The 19,016-nt window shown below is 42.4% G+C and overlaps 1 protein-coding gene across 1 annotated transcript in view; it reads right to left on the bottom strand.

The window, feature by feature from the left end:
* Positions 1–4,289: 4,289 nt before the first annotated feature.
* The window catches only part of C2H1orf94 (chromosome 2 C1orf94 homolog), a 176,259-nt gene continuing 161,532 nt past the window's right edge, over positions 4,290–19,016 (bottom strand). Inside the window, exons 4-5 of the mRNA XM_068265408.1 lie at positions 8,824–8,917; positions 4,290–4,430 (exon numbers count right to left, since the gene is read on the bottom strand). Coding sequence (XP_068121509.1) covers positions 8,846–8,917 — 72 coding nt within the window. The 3' untranslated portion in view covers positions 4,290–4,430; positions 8,824–8,845. The remainder of the gene's footprint in view (positions 4,431–8,823; positions 8,918–19,016) is intronic.

The raw sequence follows: 19,016 nt of genomic DNA, 5'->3' as shown, positions 1-19,016 counted from the left end.
CGGTCTGCATTGCCTAGGTGCTTGATTTTTTTTACACATGTAGCCATGAAAGTGATTGAAAAACTTGAATTCAATGATTTGAAGTGGTGTCACAATATTTTTTGCAATATAGTGTATTTCACTGCAGCACAATGCTTGTTATTATTAAATATTATCTTTCTTCAGCCAGCTATGATTTTCTTTAATTGACAAAAAAAAAATGAAATTAAACTTGCTTACAATTCTCATCACTCTGTTTAGACTACAGAGTCGTACCTGTTCCAGAAGTCTGCACAGAAGTAGAAAGTAAAATTTCAAATATACCCTACATCAACTGTGGTTTACAGTGATAATAGCTTAGTTCACACAATCACATGGACCAGAGGGGAACACTTCTAAAGAGCATGCCATATTTTTTATTTCATCTCTCAGGGAATGATCACTTCCACTTAGCACTCCCTTTAAAGATGTCACCAAGATGGTTTTGACAACAACTCCAGAGCACTTAACTTTGTCACAATCTTTGCAATATATACAACTATTCTGATGACAAAGTCAAGCAGGAGTTATTCTTTAACCTTCTGCCGCCCGCGTCACGCCAGTAGGCGTGGCCACGGCGGCAGCCCCAGGACCGCCTAACGCCAATTGGCGTAAAGTCCTGGGGCTCTGTTTTGCATGAGACCGCGCGCATGGTGCGCGCGCATCTCATGCTCGGAGGGCGGAGCTCCGCCCCGCCTTCAGTCTCCGAGCGGCTACTGCCGCTCGGGAGACTGTTAGACGGCGATCACGCCGTCTATTTACTAGGTGCAGCGCCGCGATGAGCAGCAGCGCTGCACTGGGGACAAGAGAGTGAGAAGCCTATGACAGCCGATCGCCATAATTGGCTGGCTGTGGGGAGGGAGGGAGGGAATAAACTTAAAGAAACAGGGGTTTTGAAGAAAAAAAACAAAACAATAATATTAATTAAAAAAAAATAAACATGGGGGGAGCGATCAGACCCCACCAACAGAGAGCTCTGTTGGTGGGGAGAAAAGGGGGGGATCACTTGTGTGCTGAGTTGTGCGGCCCTGCAGCTTGGCCTTAAAGCTGCAGTGGCCAATTTAGCTAAAAATTGCCTGGTCACTAGAGGGGTTTAGCCCTGCAGTCCTCAAGTGGTTAAAAGACATACACTTTTTTTAGTGCATTTGAAAAAAAATTCCAGGTATGGCAAATAGATTGTTTTATTGTAAATAAAGGTAAAAGTGAGTTACGTTTTTAGAAATTCAGCAACAGTTTAAAATCTGAAATGGTGATGGCATTAGCAATGCACTATTTTGACAAGAATATAAGTGTTTTTACTTATCACATAATAGAGACATGCAAAGTAGACTGTGGTCATTTTCTTCATGTTTAAGATACGTATGGATAATTAAAGTATTTATTATATGCATATGACATAACCGTTGCTAAGATACATTCCACATTCATCACTGGCAAGAAGTGACTAGTTTTCTAATGGTGTTGTAGGCTAAGTGAGAAATGCAGTTACTTTGTATACAATCATATTGCTTTTTTTCATCTATGCAACAAAAAAAAAATCTGAATTTAGGTTATTATCTAATGATAAATTATGGATGCAAAAATGTATAAGAATCTAAAGTAATCTTAATTACAGAAAACTTATTTCACTAAGAATAAAAAAAGAATATCCTTTGAATAAAAATATTGTGAGGAATCACTGATATTGTCATGTCAGACTGTCAATCTCACAAAAAAGTGCTAATATATAGAGCCAGTAGACACACATTCGAGGAATCTGTAGAATGAAAAGCCCAGAAGGGGATACACTGCCCCCAGTCTCTTAGTGGAAGAAAACATCAAATGAAATAAGGAATTACTGGTAGCCTTTAAGAGGAACTTTAATGAAAGGGGAAAAAAATCAATACATTGCAAAGTGATAAGGTAAAAAGTAGAAGAGAGATCAAAAAATGATTGATATTCCCCATGTAATTCATTCATATTGTTTGATCCACAATGAGCCTGCACTTAATCATCTTTACTACTGGGAGACATGAAAAGAAACAGACATCACCAACTGCCATAATCTGTAACCACACCCCCTAACAGTGCAATAAGATAAAAGTTTTTTTTTATAGATATAAGTATGCACAGAAGGAGTTGGAAACAGATGTTATTTCCCACAATGCAACACTGTTCACAGACAGGAAACTGTCAGGACCTAGGTCCTGACATCACACTGTGGGAGGGGTTTCACCACAATATCAGCAATACAGATGCCCCTGATGACCAATTTGAGAATAAGTAAAGATTTCTAATCGGAAAAGGAATATCAGCTACTGACTGGGATGAAGTTCAAACCTTGGTTACAGTTTCTTTTTAATGGGACTCAGAGCTGACAAAATAAAAAGATTTTTTACATACCTGGGGCTTCCTCCAGCCCCATCTGCCTGGATCACTCCCACGCCGCCGTCCTCCGATGTCTGCAGCTCCGGGAACCGGGTCCGCGCACTTCTGTCATCATGGCCAGTCTACGCAGGAGAAGTGCGCCCTCTACGTATCTCTCCAGCGGCTGCAGCGACGTGGGAGTGATCCAGGTGGATGGGACTGGAGGAAGCCCCAGGTATGTATAAAATCTTTTTATTTTGTCCGTTCTGGTACACTTTAAGAAATGGGTGTAATCTTTTGCATTAAAGGTTAAAATGTAGCTGCAGTTACAGAAAAGGGACCAAACAGCTTTCGGTATGGCTGCCTCAGATCAAACAGCCTATTGTGATATATAATTGTTTTCCCCAGATACTGCAGTTATTCTCTAAAAGTTGATAATCACAAGTCTTGTATGACCACTGACTCTACTCCTTACATAGCTTGAATGAAAAAGTAAGCTTGTCTGTGATTGTGAGTATCTAAGAGCCTTTTAAGGAGAGCTGTGAAGCCTCCACCTACACCCAAATTGGTGGACCCACATAGCAGCTGCTTACCGGATTAAAAAGTTCTTCTAATCAGACGTCACATAATCAGTATTTTGGTCTTACAGACTTTGATATATTTGGTTTTAATTTGACAAATGTGCACTTTCTTCTGTTTCACTGGCTTTTAGTTTGTGGAGCTCTTTTGGCTTCTGTCTTGTCAGAGTCCCCCATCTGCACCAAGCATATAATTGGTCAAATTGGAGTTAATCAAAAAACCTTATCTTCATGTACATTTTGGGTCAGTACCAAGAAATGTTAAGAGGTCAAAGATCAGCACATCAGCTAGACACATTACATTTTTTTTAAGGCAGCCAACATGTCATATTCTGCATTACCTTTAAATCATGTTCCCCTTAAATTTGGAGATAACAGAGAGGTGTATCACCATTTTTAAGACATTGCAGGCCATTGCCTGGGGTGCAATTTGCCTTGGGGGGGGGGGGGCATCCCTCAAATTAAGTCCTGCTTAATTAAAACCCTAACCCCAGAACAAAGCCATGCCTCCTGAATGAAGCCACACCCCCATGGGTGTTTGTGACTCCTTCTGTTCTCCTTCTGTCCCCTTGTGCCTCCTTCAGTCCCCTGTGCCATATACTGGCTTTGTACCCTGGTCAAAGGCTCAAACACTACATAAAAGGCAACAGCCTTAACCAGTACACCATCCAGCTGACCCCACATATAAGCCTGCCCAACTGTTTTCTTAAAATAAATCTTCAATGAAATTGTCCAAGAAAACTGAAAGGATTTTGATGGTACCCATCAATTGACATAGTTTTGATGATAGTCTTATTCTTAGTTCAAGGTTGTTAATTATTTTTCAGAGCTGCTTTAAAATGAGTTCTCAGAATTTCGCATTTTGTGTCAAATACAAATTATAGCCTAAGTCTTCCATCTTGCATACTTATTTTCTGAAAGATTACTCCAAGTCCCTTCAGCATTCTCCTGCTAGCTACAGAGGTGGATCTCACTTTTCCTGTGATTACTCTTGTGTTAACCACACAAAAGAGAAGCTAGAAAAGCTTAACTGTATAAGAGCCTCTGATAAGAATAATCAGCTATTATTTTTTCCCCATTTTCTTTTTTTGTTAAATTCCCAGATTACAGCTGCTATTGAAATGTATGTTGCATATCAGACAAAGGCATAGTTCTTGATACAGTATTGTCAGCAATAGGAAACAGAAAATACAGTATAATTATTACATCTTTCACAACAAGATAATCTTTAATACTGTGTTTACGTGTTTTCTAATTCACATATAATGCTCAGAGTGAATACTTGTCAACAAGAGCAATTTCAGTGACTAATATAATTTCTAATTAAGTAAAAACAATTTGTATAAATATTTGAATAGATATCTATTTATTATTTTACAAAACAATAACACCAAATACAGAAAAATTATATAGCATTCATGTAAGAGGTAAGACTTATTTTCACTCCAGAGGGAACATTTTGCTGGTGTCTTGAGCCATGGTTCCAATCTGCTGAGACAAAACAAAAACTGACAGTATGCAAACAAACAACTACCAATTCCAGTCTATGAATGTAATTTATTAAGCAAATCTTTTGTTTATTGTTTATTTTGATAGAGTGGGGAAGACTTACATTCTATAACTACCAAGGTTTTTCAGGGCTTATCCATAGCATATCCCCTCAAGGCTTCAGTGATGACGTTACACTGGGACAAGTCAATAGAGGCATGGAAGGAGTGATGTAGTGGTGGTGTGTCATTATGGATTGCTGCAAGGGATGTTAGGCTTGTGTCTTTGGGAGAAAATACTCTGTGCTCAGTGCATTTCTTCTCCATAGAAGCGATGTGATTTCCAGAATTGGAATCAATTGCGGTTGTCCAGGGAGAGAGGCAGCATTTTAGGACAGTGCAATCCCAGCATTGATGTGAGGTGGAAAGAGAAGCAATCCACTTGGGTCATGTGAACTTCAAAGTTGAGGAACCCCACAGATAAGGAGGATTTGAATGGCAAGTGGAATATTGTAGGTTAGGAGGAGGATGGAGATGGAAGAGAGTGAGAAAACAAATTGTGAACTTGAGTATTAAGATAACTGGAGAACATGTAGGCTCCAAGAGTACCAAATCAGTGTTAGAGTGCAATTTTACAATGAGTTTACCAGGCCCAGGAGTTGTTGCAGCTATGTTTTGGGGACTCTTTGGATATTAATACTGCTGCTGGTGCAGACAACTGCAACCAAATAGTTGATAACTTTCCAACCTTTTCAAAACCCATGTCGAAAACCCTTGCCACCTGACAGCAGAGAATATATATATATATATAGATAGATAGATAGATAGATAGATAGATAGATAGATAGAGATAGATAGATAGATAGATAGATAGATAGATAGATAGATAGATAGATAGATAGATAGATAGAGATAAACGTATCAGTGCTGCAGAGATATTTTGAAGTCAATATTATTAAAATTACCATTCTATTTAAGTTCCAGGCAGCTATTGATTTCCAAAACCTACTGTAAGCACAAACTGCATTTATTTTCTAACTTTGAATCTACACTTTTTTTTTTTTTACTACACATATTTCCTCTTCCTTTATGAGGTGACCATGATGTATTGTTAGATATTTTTCTCACCTGCACTAACTGAGTGACTAGCAGTAAAAGCTGACACACCAAACTTGACAGTCTATGGTAGACTCATCTTGATGGAGCTTCAGTGTTTTTTTTTTTTGCTCAGATTCAAGGTATGCAATTAGGATTGGTAATTTGAATTAATCCTGTTAATTTGTAGAGCTAACCTGGAACAACTGTTTATTTTTCAACAGAAGTTGAATTATACTTTAAACATAGTCACATGATCAATTAACTCCTCTTCCATCCACCTCTCCCCTTTCCCTTCACCAAAAATAAAAAAATCACTTAAAGAGAACCAGAGCTCTGGATGAAAAAAATGTTATACATACCTGGGGCTTCCTCCAGCCCCATAAGCCTGGATCACTCCCACGCTGCCGTCCTCCGCTTCCTCTATCCGCTGGTACCAGGTCCCGTAGTTTCGGCCAGTCGGGCCAGTCGACGTAAGCGTAGTGCGTCACTGCCGGCAGATGCGGCCAATTTTCCGCATCACAGGGGCTCCCTCCATATACTTATGCATGCTCCTCCATACTACGCAGGCGCATGTGTAAGGATATGGAGGGAGCCCCTGTTCATGTGGAAAATTGGCCGCGTCTGCCGAAAGTGATGAGACCCAGTATCGGCGATAGAGGCAGCGGAGGACGGCGGCGTGGGAGCGATCCAGGCTTATGGGGCTGGAGGAAGCCCCAGGTATGTATAAAAGCTTATAATTTTTTTACATATAGGTCGTCTCTGGTTCCCTTTAACGGTCCCTCTATAGCCCAGTTGTATCTTCAAAGAATGCTTTAAATGTAACCCTTGGTAACTAGAGTTGGGCCGAACGGTTTGCCGGCGAACGTGGTTCGCGCGAACTTAGGTGGTTCGCGTGCGGGTACCGCACGCGAATGTTTTGCGGAAGAAGTTCGGTTCACCCCATAATGCACCTGAGGGTCAACTTTGACCCTCTACATCACAGTCAGCAGGCCCAGTGTAGCCAATTAGGCTACACTAGCCCCTGGAGCCCCACCCCCCTTATATAAGGCAGGCAGCGGCGGCCATTACGGCCACTCGTGTGCCTGCATTAGTGAGAGTAGGGCGAGCTGCTGCAGTCTCTCATATAGGGAAAGATTAGTTAGGCTTAACTTCTTCCTGGCTGCATACCTGTTCTGTTCAGTGAGCCCTCAGCCCACTGCATACCTGTACTGTGATCCTGCCACTGCATACCTGTTCAGTGATCCTGCCACTGCATACCTGTTCTGTGAACCCACCCACCACCACTGCATACCTGTTCAGTGATCCTGCCACTGCATACCTGTTCTGTGAACCCACCCACCACTGCATACCTGTTCAGTGATCCTGCTGCCACTGCATACCTGTTCTGTGAACCCACCCACCACTGCATACCTGTTCAGTGATCCTGCCACTGCATACTTGTTCTGTGAACCCACCCACCACCACTGCATACCTGTTCAGTGATCCTGCCACTGCATACCTGTTCTGTGAACCCACCACTGCATACCTGTTCTGTGAACCCACCCACCACTGCATACCTGTTCAGTGATCCTGCTGCCACTGCATACCTGTTCTGTAAACCCACCACTGCATACCTGTTCTGTGAACCCACCACTGCATACCTGTTCAGTGAACCCGCCACTGCATACCTGTTCTGTTCAGTGGACCCGCCACTGTATACCTGTTTAGTGAACCCGCCACTGCATACCTGTTCTGTTCAGTGGAGTTTGGTGTGTCAGTGTGAAGCAGTACCTTAATTACACTACCTGATTGATGTATACACATGCAAGATGTTTTAAAGCACTTTAGGCCTGTCATTTAGCATTCAATGTGATTTCTGCCCTTAAAACGCTGCTTTTCGTCAAATCCAGATTTTTCCCGGGGACTTTTGGCGTGTATCCCACTCCGCCATGCCCCCCTCCAGGTGTTAGACCCCTTGAAACATCTTTTCCATCACTTTTGTGGCCAGCATAATTATTTTTTTTTTTCAAAGTTCGCATCCCCATTGAAGTCTATTGCGGTTCGCGAACTTTAACGCGAACCGAACCTTCCGCGGAAGTTCACGAACCCGGTTCGCGAACCTAAAATCGGAGGTTCGGCCCAACTCTATTGGTAACACAAATGTAGTGAATTATTGCCTTGACCCCTTTAAGAGAAATACCTAGATAGGAGCCGTGGTCACTGAACTATTGTTGTGCTGCTTACATGCAGGAAACTTACATGAAGGGCCTGCTGCAGGTCTTGTCAAGTACATGGAAGATGGAAAAGTCAATAATGCAATGTGCGTGTATTGTTGAACAAATCCCATTTCAGAGCTTTTTATCAATCCATTGTGTTAAAGATAGTTTCTCAAGTGCTCATTGGAAATTCACCTAAGATAAACCACAGATGCCTTAATATGGATTTGTCAACATACACACCCGCTTCTTTCAACCGAAACCAAAATACTGATGCATGCTGTCGCTGGACATTAATGATACAGGTGAATCTTGATAAATGTACCTAGATTTACTCAAGCACCATAACACTCACTGAAAATGTACTCAAGCATTATATCTGACTGTGTACATTGCATTCTGTCACAACAGAAAATATCGCAATTCAATACAATGCAATTATATTTCTATGGTAAGTTCACAAGTTCAGGTGTGGTCTGAAAGGGCCTGTCGGAGTAATGCTCTGTATTTAGTGCATTTACCAGGCAACATGCACATTTACAGTGGTAGTGAGCATACTTTAACATAAAAATTAAATACTGTATGCTTCACTGATCACATATGTAATGCACAATACGATTTCTCGGCACCATTGCATTGTGACAGTGTACACAGTGTGAAAGGAGTCTTATAGTGCTTGAGTGAATCTAGGTACATTTATCTAATGCAACTGCATGACACCTTCCACAGCCTCAGATCAACAGGATCTAATAACTTGACCACCATCAGGGTCTTGGAGCCAGAGCCCTCTGTCATGCTGTTCCTACCCCTTGGGACACTTTGACACAATCGATCAAGACAGCTCCTACCCTGGAGGCATTGAAATCAAAAAATGAAAAGCCACCTGTTTAACCTGACATTTTAATTTTTCCTCTGTAACATATCACAAACCACAATTGTGTACTGACAAGCCTATGCGCTGTGCGTCCTGTGGGATAAAAGCACTTTACAAATTTGTGGTGATGTTGTAACAATGTGCACAGTGTAAAAGGAGCCTAAATGGTTCATGGGAGTATGAAGTTGTTCTACATGCTTTTTAAAGGACAAAAAATAAGTATTTACCTGTTTATGATTTCATGCAAAGCTAAGGAATTATCTTGCCTTCGCACCAGAAGAGATTCCCAAGCTTTTCTCTGCTGATCTTGTAGTTGTAGCACTGGAGATAAAAAAACAAAAGAATTCATCTTTTAACTCGGTTTTTAAATGAAGAAGAAAGTAATCCTCCCCACATTACCTCTAGTGATTGCAAGAATTTTAGTAAACATTATGAAAGAGATTTACTTTCTGTTGAGTACATTCACCTTACTCAGCAGATCACTATTTATGTTCCCACTGTGAGCTGTAGTGGGACATATCTTGTTCATTTACCTCCCTGCTCTCTCCCTTATTTTCTGTGTTAGCACAACTCAAGTGTGTAGAAGAATTGTGCTGCTAAAAGTATCCGAGGAAAGGACTGTTAGGGAAGTCCCCAATTTTGCCGCACAATCAACCCCAGCTTATGACTCCAGGTATTGTACCTGGCAACAAAGGGGAGTCTAGAGCCAGAAGAAGGCCTTTTCTTAAAAGGTTTGGTGGTATTAAGGCTAGGTCCACACTAGGTCCGTTGCAGATCGGATCCGTTTTAAACGGATCCGTTTTTCTAAACTTTTTTTTTCTTCCCCTCCACCCCCCGTTTTTCTTAAAAATGCTTTTTTTTGTAGCATATGTTTCAAGTCCGTGGAAACGTGTGCCCAGCCATGGGGGGAGAGGGGGCCACCATGCTGGAGGCGTATAGCAGGCAGGACGGGGGTGGCAGCAGTCGGCAGGGGTCGTCCCCTCCTCACCTGGGTCCCCCGTCCCCGCTTCCCCCTCCAGCTATTTTGCGCAAAAGTAATTACAATGTTTGTATGCAGCGAGCGGGGAGCTTACCTCCTCCTTCTACTGCCTCTGCACACCACGTCACTGTCTGCAATGCCACCCTCTATAATTCGGAGGGCGGCATTGCAGGCAGTTAAGTGGCGAGTGGAGGAAGTAGAGGGAGAAAGTAAGCTCCCCGCTCGCCACATACAAACATTGTAATTACTTTTGCGCATAGGGGGTAGCGGGGACGGGGGACTTAGGTGAGGAGGGGACGTCCCCTGCCAACCGGCGACCGCTGCCACCCCCATCCTGCCTGCTATCACCCTCCAGCATGGGGCACCCTCTTCCCCCACAGGCTGTGACACAGAAATGGATCTGTTTCTGTGTCCAAATCTGCCTGTGTAGACGGGGATCCATTTTTCCATTGGCTGCCACTACCCCTGCATGTATCAGGATACAGATCCATTGGGTGAAAATACAGCAGATCCGGACCTTCTGTTCAGGTTTTAAAAACGGGTCCCCGCAAACGCAGATGGATCCGTTTTTTGTTTGGGTGAAGACAGCTGCTATTTTTAACATTGTTATCCGTGGTTCCGGTTTTGATCAGGTTTTAAAAATGGAATCACGGATACATTTCCGGACCTAGTGTGGACCAGGCCTAAGGGTATGTTCTGGGGTTGATTGTGCAGCAACATTGGGGACTTCTACAACAGTCCTTTCTTCAGGCGGCTGAGTTTAGACAGCCCCCCTTTTCTCCCCATGGTGAGAGATAAAATTAACATAAGGTAACTGTTCCTTCTGTTACTTACAAAAATTTCACTTTTCCTTGTCTTGGTTGCCAGCATTTGTTGCATATTTTTGATTTGTGGCCACATTATATGCGACCAATAATACGCATAGCAACTACTAGTTATTTGCATATGTTTTACGCATTTGCGCATCGCATACGTATGCTCGTCCAGAGACGCTAGAGGGCACCGCTCAGCCCCCGCTGGGCCGATTTTGATATTTTTTTTTTTCAAACACACAGCTAGCACTTTGCTAGCTGCATGTTTGCCCAGACCGCCACCGCTCACCGCCGATCCGCCGCTACCTGACACAAAAGAGGGCCCCTCCGCAGACCCCATGCGCAGCCTGGCCAATCGCCGCTAGGCTGCACTTTGGGGTGGATCGGGAGTCCCTGTGATGTCACGACATCGATGACATCACTCCGTTCGTCGCCATGGCGACGGGTGAAGCCCTAAAGGAAATCCCGTTCAGAACGGGATTTCCTTATGGGCGTGATCGCCGGTGGCGATCGGAAGGGTGGGAGGGTGGAAGCATAAAGGGGACAATCATGTAGCTAGCGCTAGGCTAGCTAGATGATCTAAAAAAAAAAAATCGGGCGAAAAAAATTGAAACGCCCAGCAGATTAAAGGGACTGTAACAAAATGTTCAGCCTAATTTCTTCTATCCTATACGCTCCTATACCTGTTCTAATGTGGTGTGGATTACTGCAGCCTTTTCTAGTTGCACTGTCTCTGTAATATGTCTAATCTTTTTAGATTTTTTTTTTCTAATTTTCTTTGGCAAGCTTCTTCGACCCATGGGCTGCCTCTGTTGTAATGCATACAAGTTATACATGTCCCCTGCAGGCTCTGTGTGCTTTGTTTACTCCTCATAGACAGCATCTCTGCTCTCAGTTTCAGCTTGCTTGTGATGCAGTTTGTGAGGCTGAGGGGTGAGGGAGCTGCCTGTCACATGCTGAGAAACTGTGCGAATCCCAGATTAGAGTGCAGATAATTCACTATGTAATAAAAACTTGTTGTATACTGTAACTTGAGATATATATATATATATATATATATATATATATAATATATATATATATTATACACACAAACAACACTTCCTGGTTAGCGGCCATGTTTTTTGTTTGTAAGCACTGCCTAAAACTGGTGATTAAAAGCCAGGATCATGGCAGGGAGCGTCGGAAATGGCAAAGAGGGATCCAGGAGATCACAGTGACTCGATTGGTATGTTTTTTATTGTACCAATCGGACAGTACAGATTTTCTTTAAATGTCATATTTCTTCATCACTAGTGTAATTTGATCAAAAGAAGTTTTACTGATAAAAGCAAACTCCAATGAGTGTGTTACCAATGTTAATTCCACAGTGTAATAATATAAGTGTTTCTCACGTATTAGTTGCCATACTATGGTAAGAATTAGTGAATTTGTCCAAACCAGTTTTGCAAATATTTTCAGGAAATTGCAACATGTTTGCAAAATTTGGGCCAAGTTTTGAACTTGATTGCAAAGCCCCCAATGTGTGATATTGACACCACATTTGGTGAGTATATCAAGGCTAACCCAAAGAACACATAAAAGAAAACACAAGGAAAAGAGGGGGAAACACATTTTGAAACCAGTGCAGTGTCATATTGAGGCCTGGAACCCACTACGAATTGTAAATCGCTAAGCAATTGCTAGTATTTTTATTTGCGTTTTGTAAGCGATTTCATGAGCGTTTTCCAAAAAGTGTAAGTTTTTTGCCAGCGATTGTGATATCAATTTGTGATTAGCGTATTTAATTCTTATAGGTCTCCTATCTAATTATTTTATTTTTTGTTTCAGTTTGCAGTAATTTAAAATTTGCAAAGAATCCACTATGTGTAGCGATTCATGAGTGATTTGCCAGAGTTTCAATACTTTATATGAAGCGCAAAATGCTGCATGTTCTGTGATTGTGATTTTGCTAACCACAATCACTAATGTGGAATTTGTTACACTTATTTACATTGGCAGAGCGTTTAGGGAAATCGCTAGCGATTTAAAGCGCTCCCTAAATGCTCAAAAAAAGCATTCTAGTGGGTTTCAGGCCTGAAACAGATGTTGGCTCCTTGTCAAGCTACAGCAGGGGTGTAACAATAGGCCCTGCGAAGGATACAGCTGCAGGGGGCGCAGAAGATGCAGGGGGCCTCGTGGGAGAAGTTTCTTTTCCCTGTCCTGAGAGACTGACAACTAAGGGCATGGAGAGAAATAGCTTTCTGCTCTCTGCACAGTTGTTCTAATGACTGCATCTGCTCAGCCACTTATAAGGAATCATACAAAGTTTTGTAGACAAAGATTTATAGATAGTCCTTATTCAGTGTGCAGCAGGCCCTTGTGTACAATGCTGCTCTGCCTTCCACCTCTCCAACCCCTCCCTATGTGCCAGGGGTGTAGCAATAGGGGTTGCAGAGGTTGCGACCGCATCAGGGCCCTTGGGCTAGAGGGCCCCCCCTTTAACTGCAGTATTACTTCTCTATTGGTCCTGTGCTCATAATAATTACTTCTATAGATACTTTGAATAGTGGTAATCATTAACCACTTGAGGACCCACCCTTTACCCCCCCTTAAGGACCAGCGCTGTTTTAGCTGATCTGTGCTGGGTGGGCTGTGCAGCCCCCAGCACAGATCAGGGTGCAGGCAGAGCGACCAGATCACCCCCCTTTTCTCCCCATCGCTCCTGCCTCAAAGCCCCTCTCCGCGGCGAAATTCCCCTCCTCCCTCTCATACCTTTCCCCTCTAGCAATCTGGGCTGCACAGGACTCTATCAGTCCTGTGCAGCCAGTGACAGGACGTCCCCTGTCACATGGCGGCGATCCCCGGCCGCTGATTGGCCTTACGGCGCTGCTGCGCAGCAGCGCCGTACAATGTAAACAAAGCGGCTGCTTCCTGATTAATTAGCCTGCAGCTGGTCCTGCAGCTGCCACTTTGCCAACGTGCGGTATGAGTGCGCGGTCGGCAAGTGGTTAACAAGCTGTTCCCCATCCCCTTCTTGCACCTCAGACACTGTAGTTGGCATTGGCAGGTTTTAGTGCGCCGTATCAATTGCTATGTATAGAGTGCTTGGGGGCCCCATTGTAAAACTTGCATCGGGCCCACAGCTCCTCAGCTACGTCACTGCCAAGTGCTGTGTACTGTAGTGATGCTGGAGGAGTCTGCAGAGCCAGTTCTGCTCCATCAGAGCAAGACAGAGTGAATGTAATAAGCTGAGGCTGGGAGCACACTCATCTGTCGGTTTTCTGTATGTGTTTTCTGCACACCATGTGTGTCTGTATGTGTGAAAATATGCACGTCTTATCACAGAAGCTAATTGATAGAGAAAATGCGTGCAATGCTTTACTGCTGTCTGTTTTTATCTGCATGGGGAAAACACATTCAAGTGTGCACTAGCCAATTGAATAACATTGATTCTCAGTTTACCTGTGCAGAAAGCGAGGGGGTAAGTTTCAAGAAAGAAAGGATTTTAACCATATACAGTGCATAGATTTACTGACACAAACAGAGGTGTATAGAGCTGTGATGTGAGTGCTATGCCTGTGCCTCTTCATTTCACAAAAGTAGACACTGTGTCCCTGTTGCTGGATGTGAGGGGCCTGGGACTCAATCACTTTGTGGATGGGGCTGGGCTTTAAAGAAAACCTGAACTGAAAGTTAAAAGTCAAAATAAGCATACACCAGTCATACTTACCTCCTGTGTAGTCTACTCCTCAGTGTCTTTCTCCTGTCCCGCGTCCTATTTGATCACTGTGATCAAGGGCATTTTCCGTCCTCCATTTTGAAAATGGCCATTACCCATAACCGCTTTCTGGTCAGCACACAGTTAAACTGTAACATCGCCCACTTGAGTCATAGGGAAACATGGACATTACCTGGTACTTCAGTTTTCCTCTCAGCTATAACTGACAGCAACTGATATTTTACTGACAGCAACTGATATATTTCAGATCTGACAAAATATTGTCAGAACTGGAAGGGATTATTGTCAGAAGAAAATGGTGAGCTTCTGAGAGGAACTGATGGCAAGGTAACGATGTAATGTTCATTTGAAGTTACCTCATGTGTTTATTTTAAATATTTTTACTCAGTACAGGTTCTCTTTAAGTTTCAAAACAAATGACTATATTTTCATCTCGCCTCTGAGTTTCTGTATTAATAATTTCTCAAGAAATTGATGGTGAAAGAATCAGTACATAACCAGGGGCAGAAATAAACATTACATTTGCTAAATAAGATGTAACTACTGCTCAGAGAAGAGATTTATTGGGGTTTGGTGTGACTTAGTGGTCATATTTTTTTTTTTTTATGAACTTCTCTTCTTGGTTATAACATAAAATAATCAGATTGTAATACAATGTAATAACCCATTAAATATAGATTATGTTCTAGAGGCTAGAAGGTCAGCACACCAGATCTTTAAGAGAAGAATCTGTAATGGAATGTCTGTTAAAAGCTTGACAGCTGGAGTTGGACCTTCAGTCCCTGCAGGATTTGGACTCTTTCTAGATCCCCAATAGGAGTATAGCTCTACGAAACTGTAAGTGCATTACCTCATCAACTTTCAAAGTGTGAATTATTCAGAACTCCATTCATGCAGTTTGATGTAAGTTGAATAATTGGGTCCCACAGGTGCTCCATCTTTGAGTCTTGCAGCACAAGTGCCATTAAACTATTTGTCATGGGCTTCAGGTGTCATTTTGCTGTCATCTATCCGTCCATTCAGATATATCTCACTGTGGGTGCACTTATTATGTAGGATACTTCAGGAACCCCAGAATGAGATTATGAGGTTTGATGTGGGGCTCACCCTCATAAGGATAGTTATGTAAAAGCAACAATCTTTGGCGCTGCTATATGTATTATTGAGCTTTATGTCAGTCAAGGTGATGTTGTTTTATTTTTTGGTTATTCTGGGTCATTGTGTAATAAGACTTCACTTAACCACTTCAGGACCACAGTCTTTTCGCCCCTTAAGGACCAGAGCCTTTTTCTCCATTCAGACCACTGCAGCTTTCACGGTTTATTGCTCGGTCATACAACCTACCACCTAAATGAATTTTACCTCCTTTTCTTGTCACTAATACAGCTTTCTTTTGCTGCTATTTGATTGCTGCTGCGAGTTTTAGTTTTTATTATATTCATCAAAAAAGACATGAATTTTGGCAAAAAAATGACTTTTTTAACTTGCTGTGCTGACATTTTTCAAATAAAGTAAAATTTCCTATACATTTGAGCACGAAAGTTATTCTGCTACATGTCTTTGATTAAAAAAAAACCATTCAGTGTATATTTATTGGATTGGGTAAAAGTTATAGCGTTTACAAACTATGGTGCCAAAAGTGAATTTTCCCATTTTCAAGCATCTCTGACTTTTCTGCGCACCTGTCAGGTTTCATGAGGGGCTAAAATTCCAGGATAGTACAAATACCCCCCAAATGACCCCATTTTGGAAAGAAGACATCCCAAAGTATTCAGTGAGAGGTATGGTGAGTTCATAGAAGATTTTATTTTTTGTCACAAGTTAGCGGAAAATGACACTTTCTGACAAAAAAAAGAAAAAAAAAAAGTTTCCATTTCTTCTAACTTGCGACAAAAAAAAAATGAAATCTGCCACAGACTCACTATGCTCCTCTCTGAATACCTTGAAGTGTCTACTTTCCAAAATGGGGTCATTTGTGGGGTGTGTTCACTGTCCTGGCATTTTGGGGGGTGCCTAATTGTAAGCACCCCTGTAAAGCCTAAAGATGCTCATTGGACTTTTGGCCCCTTAGCGCAGTTAGGCTGCAAAAAAGTGCCACACATGTGGTATTGCCGTACTCAGGAGAAGTAGTATAATGTGTTTTGGGGTGTATTTTTACACATACCCATGCTGGGTGGGAGAAATATCTCCGTAAATGACAATTGTTTAATTTTTTTTACACACAATTGTCTATTTATAGAGATATTTCTCCCACTCAGCATGGGTATGTGTAAAAATACACCCCAAAACACATTATACTACTTCTCCTGAGTACGGCGATACCACATGTGTGGCACTTTTTTGCACCCTAACTGCGCTAAGGGGCCCAAAGTTCAATGAGTTCCTTTAGGATTTCACAGGTCATTTTGAGAAATTTCGTTTCAAGACTACTCCTCACGGTTTAGGGCCCCTAAAATGCCAGGACAGTATAGGAACCCCACAAATTACCCCATTTTAGAAAGAAGACACCCCAAGGTATTCCGTTAGGAGGATGGTGAGTTCATAGAAGATTTTTTTTTTTGTCACAAGTTAGCGGAAATTGATTTTAATTGTTTTTTTTCACAAAGTGTCATTTTCCGCTAACTTGTGACAAAAAATAAAATCTTCTATGAACTCACCATACTCCTAACGGAATACCTTGGGGTGTCTTCTTTCTAAAATGGGGTCATTTGTGGGGTTCCTATACTGCCCTGGCATTTTAGGGGCCCTAAACCGTGAGGAGTAGTCTTGAAACCAAATGTCGCAAAATGACCTGTGAAATCCTAAAGGTACTCATTGGACTTTGGGCCTCTTAGCGCACTTAGGGTGCAAAAAAGTGCCACACATGTGGTACCGCCGTACTCAGGAGAAGTAGTATAATGTGTTTTGGGGTGTATTTTTACACATACCCATGCTGGGTGGGAGAAATATCTCTGTAAATGACAATTGTTTGATTTTTTTTACACACAATTGTCCATTTACAGAGAGATTTCTCCCACCCAGCATGGGTATGTGTAAAAATACACCCCAAAACACAATATACTACTTCTTCTGAGTACGGCGATACCACATGTGTGACACTTTTTTGCAACCTAGGTGCGCTAAGGGGCCTAACGTCCTATTCACAGGTCATTTTGAGGCATTTGGATTCTAGACTACTGCTCACGGTTTAGGGCCCCTAAAATGCCAGGGCAGTATAGGAACCCCACAAGTGACCCCATTTTAGAAAGAAGACACCCCAAGGTATTCTGTTAGGAGTATGGTGAGTTCATAGAAGATTTTTTTTTTTGTCACAAGTTAGCGGAAAATGACACTTTGTGAAAAAAAAAACAATACATATCAATTTCCGCTAACTTGTGACAAAAAATAAAATCTTCTATGAACTCATCATACACCTAACAGAATACCTTGGGTGTCTTCTTTCTACAATGGGGTCACTTGTGGGGTTCCTATACTGCCCTGGCATTTTAGGGGCCCTAAACCGTGAGGAGTAGTCTTGAACCCAAATGTCTCAAAATGACCTGTGAAATCCTAAAGGTACTCATTGGACTTTGGGCCCCTTAGCACAGTTAGGCTGCAAAAAAGTGTCACACATGTGGTATCGCCGTACTCAGAAGAAGTAGTATAATGTGTTTTGTGGTGTATTTTTACATATAACCATGCTGGGTGGGAGAAATATCTCTGTAAATGACACATTTTTGATTTTTTTTACACACAATTGTCCATTTACAGAGAGATTTCTCCCACCCAGCATGGGTATGTGTAAAAATACACCACAAAACACATTATACTACTTCTCCTGAGTATGGCGATACCACATGTGTGACACTTTTTTGCAGCCTAGGTGCGCTAAGGGGCCCAACGTCCTATTCACAGGTCATTTTGAGGCATTTGTTTTCTAGACTACTCCTCACGGTTTAGGGCCCCTAAAATGCCAGGGCAGTATAGGAACCCCACAAGTGACCCCATTTTAGAAAGAAGACACCCCAAGGTATTCCGTTAGGGGTATGGTGAGTTCATAGAAGATTTTATTTTTTGTCACAAGTTAGTGAAAAATGACACTTTGTGAAAAAAACAATAAAAATCCAATTTCCGCTAACTTTTGACAAAAAATAAAATCTTCTATGAACTCATCATACACCTAACAGAATACCTTGGGGTGTCTTCTTTCTAAAATGGGGTCACTTGTGGGGTTCCTATACTGCCCTGGCATTTTACGGGCCCAAAACTGTGAGTAGTCTGGAAACCAAATTTCTCAAAATGACTGTTCAGGGGTATAAGCATCTGCAAATTTTGATGACAGGTGGTCTATGAGGGGGCAAATTTTGTGGAACCTTTCATAAGCAGGGTGGCCTCTTAGATGACAGGATGTTTTGGGCCTGATCTGATGGATAGGAGTGCTAGGGGGGTGACAGGAGGTGATTGATGGGTGTCTCAGGGGGCGGTTAGAGGGGAAAATAGATGCAATCAATGCACTGGGGAGGTGATCGGAAGGGGGTCTGAGGGGGATCTGAGGGTTTGGCCGAGTGATCAGGAGCCCACACAGGGCAAATTAGGGCCTGATCTGATGGGTAGGTGTGCTAGGGGGTGACAGGAGGTGATTGATGGGTGTCTCAAGGTGTGATTAGAGGGGGGAAATAGATGCAAGCAATGCACTAGCGAGGTGATCAGGGCTGGGGTCTGAGGACGTTCTGAGGTGTGGGCGGGTGATTGGGTGCCCGCAAGTGGCAGATTAGTGTCTAATCTGATGGGTAACCGTGACAGGTGGTGATAGGGGGTGATTGATGGGTAATTAGTGGGTGTTTAGAGGAGAGAAGAGATGTAAACACTGCACTTGGGAGGTGATCTGATGTCGGATCTGCGGGCGATCTATTGGTGTGGGTGGGTGAT

Source organism: Hyperolius riggenbachi, chromosome 2 (genome assembly GCF_040937935.1).
Source record: "Hyperolius riggenbachi isolate aHypRig1 chromosome 2, aHypRig1.pri, whole genome shotgun sequence".
Taxonomy (NCBI): Eukaryota; Metazoa; Chordata; class Amphibia; order Anura; family Hyperoliidae; genus Hyperolius; species Hyperolius riggenbachi.
This window is presented reverse-complemented; position numbering and strand designations above follow the sequence as displayed.